The sequence below is a fragment of the Octodon degus genome, unplaced genomic scaffold, assembly GCF_000260255.1.
Source record: "Octodon degus isolate 3935 unplaced genomic scaffold, OctDeg1.0 scaffold00130, whole genome shotgun sequence".
In the NCBI taxonomy this organism is placed as follows: Eukaryota; Metazoa; Chordata; class Mammalia; order Rodentia; family Octodontidae; genus Octodon; species Octodon degus.
The window spans coordinates 3,781,147-3,793,086 of record NW_004524706.1 but is presented as its reverse complement, the minus strand read 5'-3'; the positions used below and the strand labels follow the sequence as shown (position 1 = coordinate 3,793,086).

Here is an 11,940-nt window from a genome sequence, read left to right as displayed (position 1 = left end):
CTGGCATGTGGTGCTGGGGGATTGAACCGCGGTCCCTGTGCTTTGTGAAGCTTGTTCTAAGTAGGTGCTTTAGACCACTGAGCCATCTCACCAGCCCCAGCAGGGCTGAATGGAAACAACAGCACAGAGGAGTTGAACAAAGTAAGAGGCCAACCACTTTCTTTGAAGCAAAGTAAAGAGAAAATTGACTATGACAAAGGGGCTGAGCATATGTAGTCACTCTTATCTAAAACAAAAAGGGAAAGAGGAGAAACCTCTGAAGATGTCGAAGTCATTACCAGACAGCAGAATACCTGTAGAGCCAAAGCACACTGCATGATGTACAAACAAATAACACGTGCCTACGGACAGGAATCTACACTGAGCTTTCTATCTGGCCACCTTAGGCTGGCATAACAACCAGCAGGCAGAAAATATCACTAAATATTACCGGCAGTGTGAACAAAGAGATAGAGAACACCTACTCAGGGCTGCAGCCCTGAGTAAGCGTTCTTGAGATGCAGGAACATGGGCTCCACGCTGCCTGCTCCCTGCGCATATTTGCAGAAACAAGGCTGACCCTGGATGAGCAGGAAGTAAAATCAGCATGACTCAATGGCTCATACAGGTGACATTTCTCCAATAAAAGGAGTACTGACACGAAGGAATACCTCTGGCCCAAACAAAAATTCCCACATACTCTTCCCTAAAAGCCCTCTGGAGACTGGCCTGAGAAGACTCCTAGCATCATCAATGTCTCAGGAGAGCCTTACCATACACTGGTGTCTTCCCTGGCAGGATGACGATAATGAGCTGCAGCCCTGAGTAGGTGTTCTTGAGATGCCGGAACATGGGCTCCACGCTATCTGCTCCCTGTGCATATTTGCAGAAACAAGGCTGACCCTGGATGGGCATCCCCGCATCCTTGGAAATCTTCCGCAGCTGGTCTGTGAAGTTCCTATAGCACAAGTGTGGTCATGACAGGAAGGAGTAAGTCTACCCTTAGATTGATTGATTGATTTTTGGTGGCACTGGGGATTGAACTGAAGACCTCACACTTGCCAGGCAAGCACTTATTTTACTGAGCTATTCCCTGGCCCTAGTTTTATTAATTTTTAAAATCCATTATCGCTTCCTGGCCCTCATCCCTTCATCACTTGATCCCCTTTAATAGTTCTGACTGAACACCTCCATCTTAAGTGCCCAGCACAATGAGAGGTATGAAAGACTATACATAATGTGAGTGAGACATAATCACAGCTAATGCAAAAAAAAAGTATTTAGAAGCCAGGGGGTAGTGGACCCCTATAATCTGGCTGCTCAGGAGGCTGAGGCACAAATAGCACAAACTTGAGGCCAGCCTGGGGAACTCAGTGACACTCTGTCCCAAAATTTACAACAAACACACACACACACACACACACACACACACACACACGGTTGTAGTTCAGGGGCAGAGGGCTTATCTAGCATGTACAAATGGCCTGGGTTCCATCCCAAGCGGGGAGTGGAATGCGGGGAGTACGGTACAGTTCAGTAAAACAAAACAGGGTTTGCTAATTATTTAACAGAAAGAACACTGAGGGAGCTAAGAGAAGTCAAGCCAGAGACCTGTCCGTATTTTCAGGGCTCCCTCACACTGTCCCACTCAAGCAGCTTGTGCTCCACTGTCTAAAGAGACAAACAGACATCTAAGTGTAAAGTCTTTTGGCTCAAAATAAAAGAGATTCCAATAGCAACAGGACTACAAGAGACACTCAGTAAAATGAGTTTTGTCCATCCCTCCTGGTTCTTTGAAGCCTAAGGGCCAACTACAAAACAAACTCCTTTCCTTTCTTTGGCTTTAGGACTTCACCCTGGGAAAGGAAGACAAAGTTGGTAGAAAAGGTACATATGCAGGAGAGTTTTTAAAAAATCAGGCTACATAAATAAAGTGACTACACTAGGTATGATGTTGCATGTCTGTCATCCCAGCACTCAGAAGGCTGGGGAAGAGGGACTGCCACAAATGCAAGGGCAGCCTAGGCTACACAGTGAGTTCAAGGCCAGCCTCAACTACATAAGCAGACTACACAACCTGTGTCAAAAAAAAAAAAGAGCCGGGGAGATTGCTCAGTAGAATAAACACTTGCCTGGCAAACGCTAGGGCCTGAGTTCAATCCCCGGTTCTGCCAAAAAAAAAAAAAAAAAACTAAAAAAGGAAATGTCAAATATTTATTTAGGGGCCGGGGAGATGGCTCAGTGGAATAAGCGCTTCCCTGGCAAGCGCAAGGGCCTGAGTTCAAACCCCGGTTTTGCCAAAAAAAAAAAAAAAAAAAAAATTTATTTATTCACATATTTATTTTGCTGGTACTGGGGATGGAATTCAGGACCTTGCACTTACTGCACTGAGCTATCTCCCTGGCCCCTAAAATTTTAAAACATGTTTGTTTGTTTTTTCATTTGTGTATTTGGTACAGGTTCTCACTACAGATTGACCAGTGGTGATCCTCCCATTTTCAGCATCCCCAGCACTGGGATAACAGGCATGCACCTCCACCTTTGGAACTCAGTGTGCCCCAGGGGTGGGGCGGGCCAGGCATGTGGGACCTGGGATGGAACTCTGGTCCCTTGTTTGCCAAAGCAGGCGCTTAGTCCACTGAGCTATCTCATTGGCCCTAAATTACATAGTTTTAAAAAGTGATAAAGTAAATATAACGAACTCTGGCTGATATACAGGTATCTGTTATACTACTTTTTTTTTTTTTTTCAAAATATATGTTAGAATTTTTTTAACATGGTCTTGTGAATACACCACATGTGGACTCAGTGGCTAGCTCAAAAAACACAACCTAAGCACATTCCACATTCTTATGTAAATGAGGTAGGGCTTTGATGAACTAGTAACAGTATTTCTTTTATTTCTCTGCCTTATACACAATTACAGTATAGCTACTAAAACATCAGCGTGTTACTAGGTTTTATGTTAAAAAATTCATTAATAATAGGTCTCCAAGGGCTGGGAGATGGCTGAGGGGCTGGGAAGATTGCTCAGTAGAATAAGCGCTTACCTGGCAAGTACAAGGGCCTGAGTTCAATCCCCAGTTTCGCAAATAAATAAATAAATAAATAATATTAACAATAATAATAACAATAATATCCTTGAGCAATGGAACCTCTTTAGCCAGAAGAAAAATTCTGACAGCTCAAAGAACTTCATTATCCACCTCAAAAACCACTCTCCAATTCCACGATCTTCATGCCCCCCTCCCCCCTTCTCATTGAAAAGGATTCCGTACTATATGCTCTGGATCCTAACCTTCCACACTTACAGCCTTCACTAGGGTTATTTTCCAGTTTTTCTGAGTTCTATTTTTAGCCTTTCTAACTGTGCACATTCTCCCTAGACAATCGTATCCACTGCTGTTGCTGAAGACTCAGAAAGCTTTATCTTTAGTCTAGAAACAGGTATCTAACGGGGCACCACTGATCCAGATGGACAAGCTGCATTCTTATCACCTAGATCTAGCAGCCACTTGGAGAAAGGAATGGCTAATAAACTAATCCCTTCCAAGCCTGAGATTCTGGGTTTACTAATTCCTGGTATCCAAAATAGATTGCAAAAAAAAAAAAAAAAAAAAAAAGCCAGGCATGGTGGCATATGCTTGCAATCAGAAAGCTGAGGCAGATTACCCTAAGTTTGAGGCTACCTAGTTAAATTCAAGGTCAACCTGAACTACACAGTGAGACCCTGTATAAAAAAAAGACTAAGGACATGGGACTTAGAAGCACATTGGCAACAGAAATGCCAATGAAATCACTGAGGCACAAAGGCAACGAGCTGGAGCCCTTCCAACATTACTAAGGGCCAGCTGTCCACTGCCAGGCCAACCACAGGTCAGCTAAGCCTGAACAGGGTTAAACATCCAAAGAACTCAGGGAAGGGGAGTACCCACCAAAAAGGAAAACCCATTTAACAGAAACTGTAATGGTGTTAACTTGTTAATGGTGGTGGTAAACATCTGGGAATAAGAGAAATAGATGAAAAAAAAAAAAAAAAGAGAGAGAAATAGATGAGATGGTAAAGAGCAGGGTCTAGCATTGCTAGGTGCATCAGGAGCTCCAAAAACTGTGTTGCACAAAAACTGAAAAAGCCAGCTGAGCTGGGGAAATGGCTCAGTAGAATAAGCGCTTGCCTGGCAAGCACAAGGGCCTGAGTTCAAAACCCTGGTTCCACCAAAAAAAAAAAAAACAAAAAACAAAAAACAATGTCATAACCCCAAAGGTTGACTGGTATGGGGGGAGGACATAAAGGGAAAACTATCTAGAACAGCTCTTGGAGGCTGGTGAGATGGCTCAGTGGTCTAAAGCACCTACTTAGAACAAGCTTAGCAAAGCACAGGGACCGCGGTTCAATCCCCCAGCACCACATGCCAGCCAGCCCCGCCCCCTGGTGGGTGGAACTGGCCACACACACACACACACACACACACAAATAAATAAAATTAAAAAAAAAAAAAAAAGCCAGCTGAACCACCTGCACGCTGGCTCCCACGGCCTCTTCATAACCCAAAGCAGTCAGCCCACTGACTTCTTCTACCCAGAGCACACCCTGACTCTGCTCTACATCCAGACAGCTACCACTTCAAGAGGCAGCAGAATCCACAGAACTGTACTACCAATTGGGTGAGCTTTGGGGTTTTTTGTTTTGTTTTGTTTTTAATTAGGTAAGTCTGGGCTGGGGATATAGCTCAGTGGTGTGGTACCTGCCTGGCAAGTGCAAGGTCTTGAGTTTGATTCTTGGTATCTCAAAATAAAGGAACAAACAAATAAGGTGAGCTTTACAATTTTTTGTTTGTTTTTTAAATAGACCTTAAAACTTAGAAAAAAAAATTAAAAACAAGATTGCAGGGGCAGGGACAGAGATTGCTTCACTTATGAATCCACTGGTCATTATTCCCCTAAGCAGTTTCTTTAAGCCTTTCAATTTTACCACTTTCTCCAGAGGGCCTTTTCCCTCCAGCCCTTCAGATACAATGGCTCTTACAACTCATGATCACCTAATCCAGGTCACCTGCACCCAACTGAACAAACTTCATGCACACAGAACAGAGCAGTGAGCCACCTAAAGAAGTCACTCTTTTTGGTTTCCCATAAGGAATACAAATTTCAAAATTTAAATCTGATGTGATCCCAACTCTGGCACTTTTTAATGATCAAACTTTTGAACTTTCTGAGTCATGGTCTCCTGAAAATGAAAATATCATCACCTAATCACCTGCTCTCTGACAAAGAATAAAACTCATATAAGTACAAAGTTAGCAGAAACACTGTAGTCTTCACTTGTTACTATTTACTACCAATGGCAACAATTGTAACAATAATTCATGTCTCACTCAGAAGATTCATGCCCCCAAAATCATCATCCCTGATAATGGCTCTTTAGTGAAGTCTCCTAGGGCTAGCAAGATAGCTCAGCAGACTATGCCTGCTTTGGCAAGCATAGGGACCAGGGTTCTATCCTCAGTTCTGCATGCCGCACGGGCCCCACCCCCGGTACATGAGTCCAGTGTGGTGGCACATGCCTGTAATACCAGTGCTGGGGATGCTGAAGACAGAAGGATCCCTACCAGTCCAAGGTGTGTACTGAGACCCCGTACCAAATACATAAATGAAAGTAATAATAATCATAATAAAATAAAGTCTCCTTGACCAGACGGACAAAAAAGAACCAGATAGATGGATGAGCCAAAAATGACAAAGTTCAATGATAAGAGGGTTAAAGTGCTTGCCTAGCATACACGAGGCCCTAGGTTTGATCCCCTATACTATATAAATAAGTAAATAAATAAATAAGGCGGACTACTAGAGTCAAGACAGAGCAGACTACAGATCAGTTGGACCGCTGGGTGCTGGAGTGGGCTGCATCACTAGGGTCCTTCTCACCCTTCCCCACACACAATCCTCCTTACTTGAGCACCTCTTCTCGACACTGCTTTTGCGGTGCGAAGCAAGCGATGGCCCAGACTTTGATCTCAATCCCATTGTAGAACTGTTTCCCCCGCATGTCCCAGACACCTTGGTTGGGTGTGGCAATGGCCCGATTCTGGAGATAGGCAGAGGGGGCGCCCAGGTGAGCCTCAGTAGAGCCAGGTAGGGGGGAAGCAAAAAATAGGGTTATCACCCCCTTTGCCCCAGAGATGTTGTCTGGCCCTGACCCTGCTCACCCGGCCGCCGTACTGCAAGATGGGCGCCGGCAGCACTCGCCCTGTCACCTCCGTCATGTCATCCTTCACTTTGATTCCAAATTCTTGGATGTAGGGATCTAGGTTGTAGCTGGCATTCTTCATCTGCAAGGAAAATGAAGGGGATCTCAGGAGGGCAGCAGCATGGCAACACTACTCACCCTTCAAGTCCCAAGGAAAGAGCCCTGAAGAGAAGCTGAAGCCGGCAAGAAATAGCCCTAGAAAGGAGAGGGAGGTGGAATAAGAAGGAAAAAGTGTAGGTAACAGGAATGTTATATAGGAAGGCAAAACATGCAAAGTAGCTAAAGGATCCATACAGAAGAACAGCCCTGTGGGGTCCCAGGCAACAAACCCAGACTTGAGTTCTCCTAAAGGAAGGTCTTGCTGGGGCTTTAAAGCATCTATGCTACTAAGCACCCCAATGGCTGAATAAATGAACATGCATCCTCTGCAGCTCCACTGACCAGGCGGCTGATCTCCTCCTGTCTGTCTGGAGCCGACCTAGCTGTAGCCTTTATCATGGTTGAAGTCTGGTTGTCAGTCAGCTTCTTAATGCAGCGCTGCCCAGCTACAATATTACAGACCTGAGGAAATGAGAAAGACAGGGAACTCTAGTTTGAGGATAGTCCATCCGATAATGAGACCTTAGCTGTCAACCACAGGAGAGGGAACTACAGAATCCCTTGTGCCTAAATATAGTCTCCTCCTTGGGCTGGAGAGATAGCTCAGAGATCTAAGCGCCTGCCAGGCAAGGACAAGGACCTGGGTTCCATCCCCAGTACCACATGCCCCTAGAACCCCAGGCATGATGTGCTGGCCACCAAAACTGGGTGTGGTGGCACATGCCTATAATCCCAGCGCTAGTGAGGCTGAGACAGGAAGATCACTGAGTCTGAGCTGCATGGTGAGACCCTGTACCAAATTAATTAATTAATAAGATTTTTTTAAACTAAAAATAGGGGCCGGGAAGATGGCTCAATAGAATAAGTGCTTGCCTGGCAAGCGCAAGGCCCTGAGTTCAAACCCTGGTTCTGCCCCCCCACAAATAATAATTTAAAAAATTAAATTAAATTAAAAATAAACGGGCCAGGGGCTGGTGAGATGGCTCAGTGGTCTAAATCACCTACTTAGAACAAGCTTAGCAAAACACCGGGACAGTGGTTCAACCCCCAGCACCACATGCCAGCCAGCCCTGCCCCCTGGTGGGCTGAGCTGGACACACACACACACACACACACACACACACACACATAAATAAATTTTTAAAAAAATAAAAATAAAAAAAATAAACGGGCCAGGGAGATGGCTCAGTAGAATAAGCACTTCCCTGACAAGCACAAGGGCCTGAGTTCAATCCCCAGTTCTGCCAAAAAAAATAAACAAATATAGTCCTATCTTAAGTTTTACTTGATACATAACCCAAAAATTATCTGTATAGTGATACATTCTTGTAATCCCAGTACTTGAGGAGCTAAGGTATAAGATCATAAATTCTGGGGCCAGGGAGATAGCTCAGTAGAATAAGCACTTGCCTTGAAAGTGCAAGGGCCTGAGTTCAATCTCCAGTTCCACCAAAAAAAAAAAAAAAAATCATAAATTCAGGGCAAGCCTGGGAAACTCAAAGACAACCTGGATTGCATAGTAAAACCCTGTCTCTAAAATAAACAAACAAAATCTACTCATGTGCAAAACAAAAGGCAATACTTGTTTTTTCTTCTTTCTCCTTCAAACAGGGTCTCACTATGCAGTTCAGGCTGGCCTTGAGCTGCTCTTCAATTCCCAACAATCCTGCTGCCTCAGCCTCCAGAGTGCCGGGATTACAACCATGTGCCACCACAGCCAGCTGGCAAGACTATTTTGTGAGTAAGAGTTTGGAATCCAGAGCTAGATCTGGAATCAGGTCTTATGTGTTAAATGAGGAAAACAGTAACAATCTCACAGATGTATGGGCATTAAATAAGGCATGTGAAGAACTAAGCACAGTTCTGAGACACAGTAAACTTTCAAGATATTCTTGCAAAGACAATTTACCATAGGCCAAGAATACAGCTTTTCTGAATAAGAAAAACTCAACCTAAGATTCCTACAGCAGCTCTCATGGTGGCAGGAAGTTGGGCTCTCCATCACGCAATCTACCAGGAAAGCCCAGGAAAGCTCAAAACTCTTGAGCTCCCAGGCTATAGAAATCACTGTCCCTCTTAGCTGACAGCATCCTCTGTGATTTTGAGGACGATCTTGCCACTGAACTCATTTGTTCTGACCCCAACACAAAATAATGAAGATCAAAAGAAATAAAACTGGTACTTTCCAGAGCTTATAGCACAATACAGTGCCAGTGAGTTTTGGGAGACTTGTGTTTGAAGTCCAGATTTCCACCTAGGTGACGTTATTTATGCCCTCAACTTTGAAACTATTAATCACTACGCAACTCAGCTTCTTTATTCTCAGACATGGGAAAATGCATTAGCTGTCTCATAAAATTACTGTAAAGATTTATATGTGAAGGACTGCATTACTTGCTCCCATAAGGCGAACATTCTGTACACTCTGACTTGTCCCAATTCCCACAGTGAATTCATACTAAACAGGAGGGAAAACCATCACCTGACTTTTTTATTTTTATTTTGTGCAGGTCTCACTACCCAGCTCGAACTCATAGTGATCCTCCTGTTTTCAGCCTCCCCAGCACTGGGATTACAGGCATGCACCACCATACCTGGACTCCTTTGTCGGCTCATCACACCCAGGGGCGAGACTGGTGCAGCATGTTATACCAGGTATGGAAACCCAGTCCCTGTGCTTGCCTAAGCAGTGCTTAGTGCACTGAGCTATCTCACCAGCCCTAACATCACCTGATTTTAAATTCCGTATTTTGAAGAATACACAGTCAATTCAATTAGTGAATATCCACAATTGTAGAAATTTGTTACCCTCTTACCAGTGCTAAAGTTAGAGCCCTCTTCATAGATGGTAACAGCTATAGAATTAATATGACCAGGAATGTGGTGAAATTGGAACTCTTGCACTATCATGGAAATGTAAAATAGGGCAGCCACTGTGACAAATGATAGGGTAAGTCCTCAAGAAAATAGACAAATAAAAGTAAAAAATGGGGCCAGGAAGATAACTCAGAGGCATAAGCATCTGCCCAGGTTTGATCTCCAGTACCTTCCTTTAAAAAAAAAAAAAATGTATTTTGTTGTTACAGGGTCTCACTATGCGGCTTGGACTCACAGCTGGCTCAGCCCACACCAGGGATGAGGCTGGTGTGGCACGGTGCCAGGGATCAAATCACAGTCTCTGCGCTTGCCTAAGCAAGCACTTTAGTCCTCTGAGCTATCTCGCTGACCCTGGTCCCTGATATAGAAACTGAGTATGATGGCAAACCTGTCATCTCAGTACTCAGACAGGCTGAGGCAGAACAATTGCAAACTCAAGCCCAGCCAGGGCAACTAGCAAATTAGCAAGACCTTCTCTCAAAAAAAGGATGAGGAAATAGCTTAGTGTGAAGGCTCTGCGTTCAGTCACCACAACTGGAAAAAAAATAAATAGAAATGCCATATGAACATGTAAGTGTACTTCTAAATATGTACACTCATAATAAATAAAACCAGGAACTTGAATAGACTTCTTGAGCTGTTTGTGTGGGCAGAGATACTGCTTCTGTTTTCTCTTTTTTTCTTTTTCAAGGTAGTAAAGGTATAAAGAAATCTACTGAAAGGAGCCGGGGAGATGGCTAAGTAGAATAAGCGCTTTCCTGGCAAGCATAAGAGCCTGAGTTCAATCCCTGGTTCTGAAAAAAAAAAGAAAGAAAGAAAGAAATCTACTGAAAGTGATAAAGAAATACACACTACAGGGCAAGAGTGGGCTATAAACTGGCTCATAGTGGCTGAATATGTTGTTCATTTGGAGAAGAAAAGTTTTCTGTTTTGGTTTTTTGAGACAGTTTCATTGTGTAATGCAAGCCAGCCTTGAGCTCACTCTGCAGCCCAGGTTGGCCTCAAATTCAAGGGGAATCTTCCTGGCTTAGCCTCCAGAGTGCTGGGATTACAGGCGTGTACCACCATGCCCGGCGTGGGGTCGTTTGAGACAGGTGATCACTATATAGTTTAAACTGGTCTCTAACTCACTCTATAACCTACATGGCCCAGGTTGGTACAGCCATTTGAACTTGCAGTGAGCCTCCTGCCTCAGGCTTCCTTCAGTGGTATACTGGGATTACACGCCACTGATTTTTTTTTTTTTTAAAGGTACTGAGAATTAAATCTAGGGCCCTGTACATACCTAGGCAAGTACTCTGAACTACATCCCCTCAGTTTTGAATAGGTATTTGTATACCTTCACAGTTGCATTATTTACGGTACTGAGAATTAAATCTAGGGCCCTGTACATACCTAGGCAAGTACTCTGAACTACATCCCCTCAGTTTTGAATAGGTATTTGTATACCTTTACAGTTGCATTATTTACCATACCCTAAAAGTAGAAGTGGGGGGCCTGGCCTTAGCTCAGTTGTTTAAGTGGCTGCTTCCACAAAGCTGTCAGCCTCAGGTTGTGGTAGTTCATTCCCCACAACACTCCAGCCAGCCAAACCACCCCTCAGGGCATTCAGATCAAAAAAAAAAAAAAACTTTATTCCCTAAAAGTAGAAGTAACTTGAGTGGCATCCAATGACTGAACAAACAAAATGTGGTACATACCTTTCAAAGGAATATTATTTAGCCCTAAAGAGAGAAGTTCTAATATATTACAGCATGGCTAAACCCTGTAGGCATTATGCTAAGTGAGACGAGTCAGTCAAAAAAGGGCAAACAGTAAGGAATGGTGGTCCACATGTCTAATTCCATCTACTCAGGAGGCCAGGGCAGGAGGATCACAAATTAGAGTCCAGTTTGGGCAATTTACTAAAACCTTATCTCAAAGACAAAAGATACAATTCCACTTATACAAGATGTTTAGGCGTAGTTGAATTCAGAGACAGAAAGTAGATTATTGGCTACCAGAGCTAAGAGGAGAGAATAATGGAGAATTGTAATGAATACAGTTTCAGTTTAGAACAATAAAAAATATTTGTAGATGGATAGTGGTAATAGTTGTACAACAATGTAAATGTGCTTAATGCCAGAGGACTTTACACGTAACAATTAAAATAATTTTTAATGTTACATACATAACATCTTCATCCATAATAAGAAAAAAACTAATCTCTATGAGTTGTACTTTGAATAATATTTGAGCCATTCATTTAAGATCATGATACACAACAGTTTTAAAGACTAGCTGTCATTCTTTAATTATTTTGTTATGAAACGTTTGGGCTGGCGAGATAGTTCAGTGGACTAAGCACCTGCTTAGGCAAGTGCCAGGACCAGGGTTCGATTATATGCCATGCCGGCTCCACCCCCAGGCGCGCTGAGTTGGTGACAGAGTCCGGGCGCAGTGGCGCACACCTGTAGTCCCAGTGCTGGGGAGGCTGAAAGCAGGATTACTATGAGTCTGAGCTGCGTGGTAAGACCCTGTACCAACTACATATTTTTTTAAAAAGAAACTTTTTTTTTTCATAAAAGATGGTTTTAATATTTTATTAATACCTAGTTGTATTACTTTAAAAGAAAAAACAAAAAGATTAAAGTAGGAATGAATTGTGATAGGGTCAAAGATAGTTCAGAGACACAGCACCTGCCTGGCAAGTGCAAGGTCCTAAATTGGACTCCTGGTACCAAAAAAAAAAAAAAAAA

At 43.4% G+C, this 11,940-nt stretch overlaps 1 protein-coding gene across 2 annotated transcripts in view; it reads right to left on the bottom strand.

Moving 5' to 3' along the window:
- Positions 1 to 11,940, bottom strand: part of LOC101571277 (protein argonaute-1) — a 43,624-nt gene that overhangs the window by 14,579 nt on the left and 17,105 nt on the right. For both annotated transcript variants that reach the window (XM_004641017.3, XM_023701070.1), the window contains exons 9-12: positions 6,668 to 6,787; positions 6,186 to 6,308; positions 5,931 to 6,064; positions 753 to 937 (exon numbers count right to left, since the gene is read on the bottom strand). In XM_004641017.3, coding sequence (XP_004641074.1) covers positions 753 to 937; positions 5,931 to 6,064; positions 6,186 to 6,308; positions 6,668 to 6,787 — 562 coding nt within the window. The remainder of the gene's footprint in view (positions 1 to 752; positions 938 to 5,930; positions 6,065 to 6,185; positions 6,309 to 6,667; positions 6,788 to 11,940) is intronic.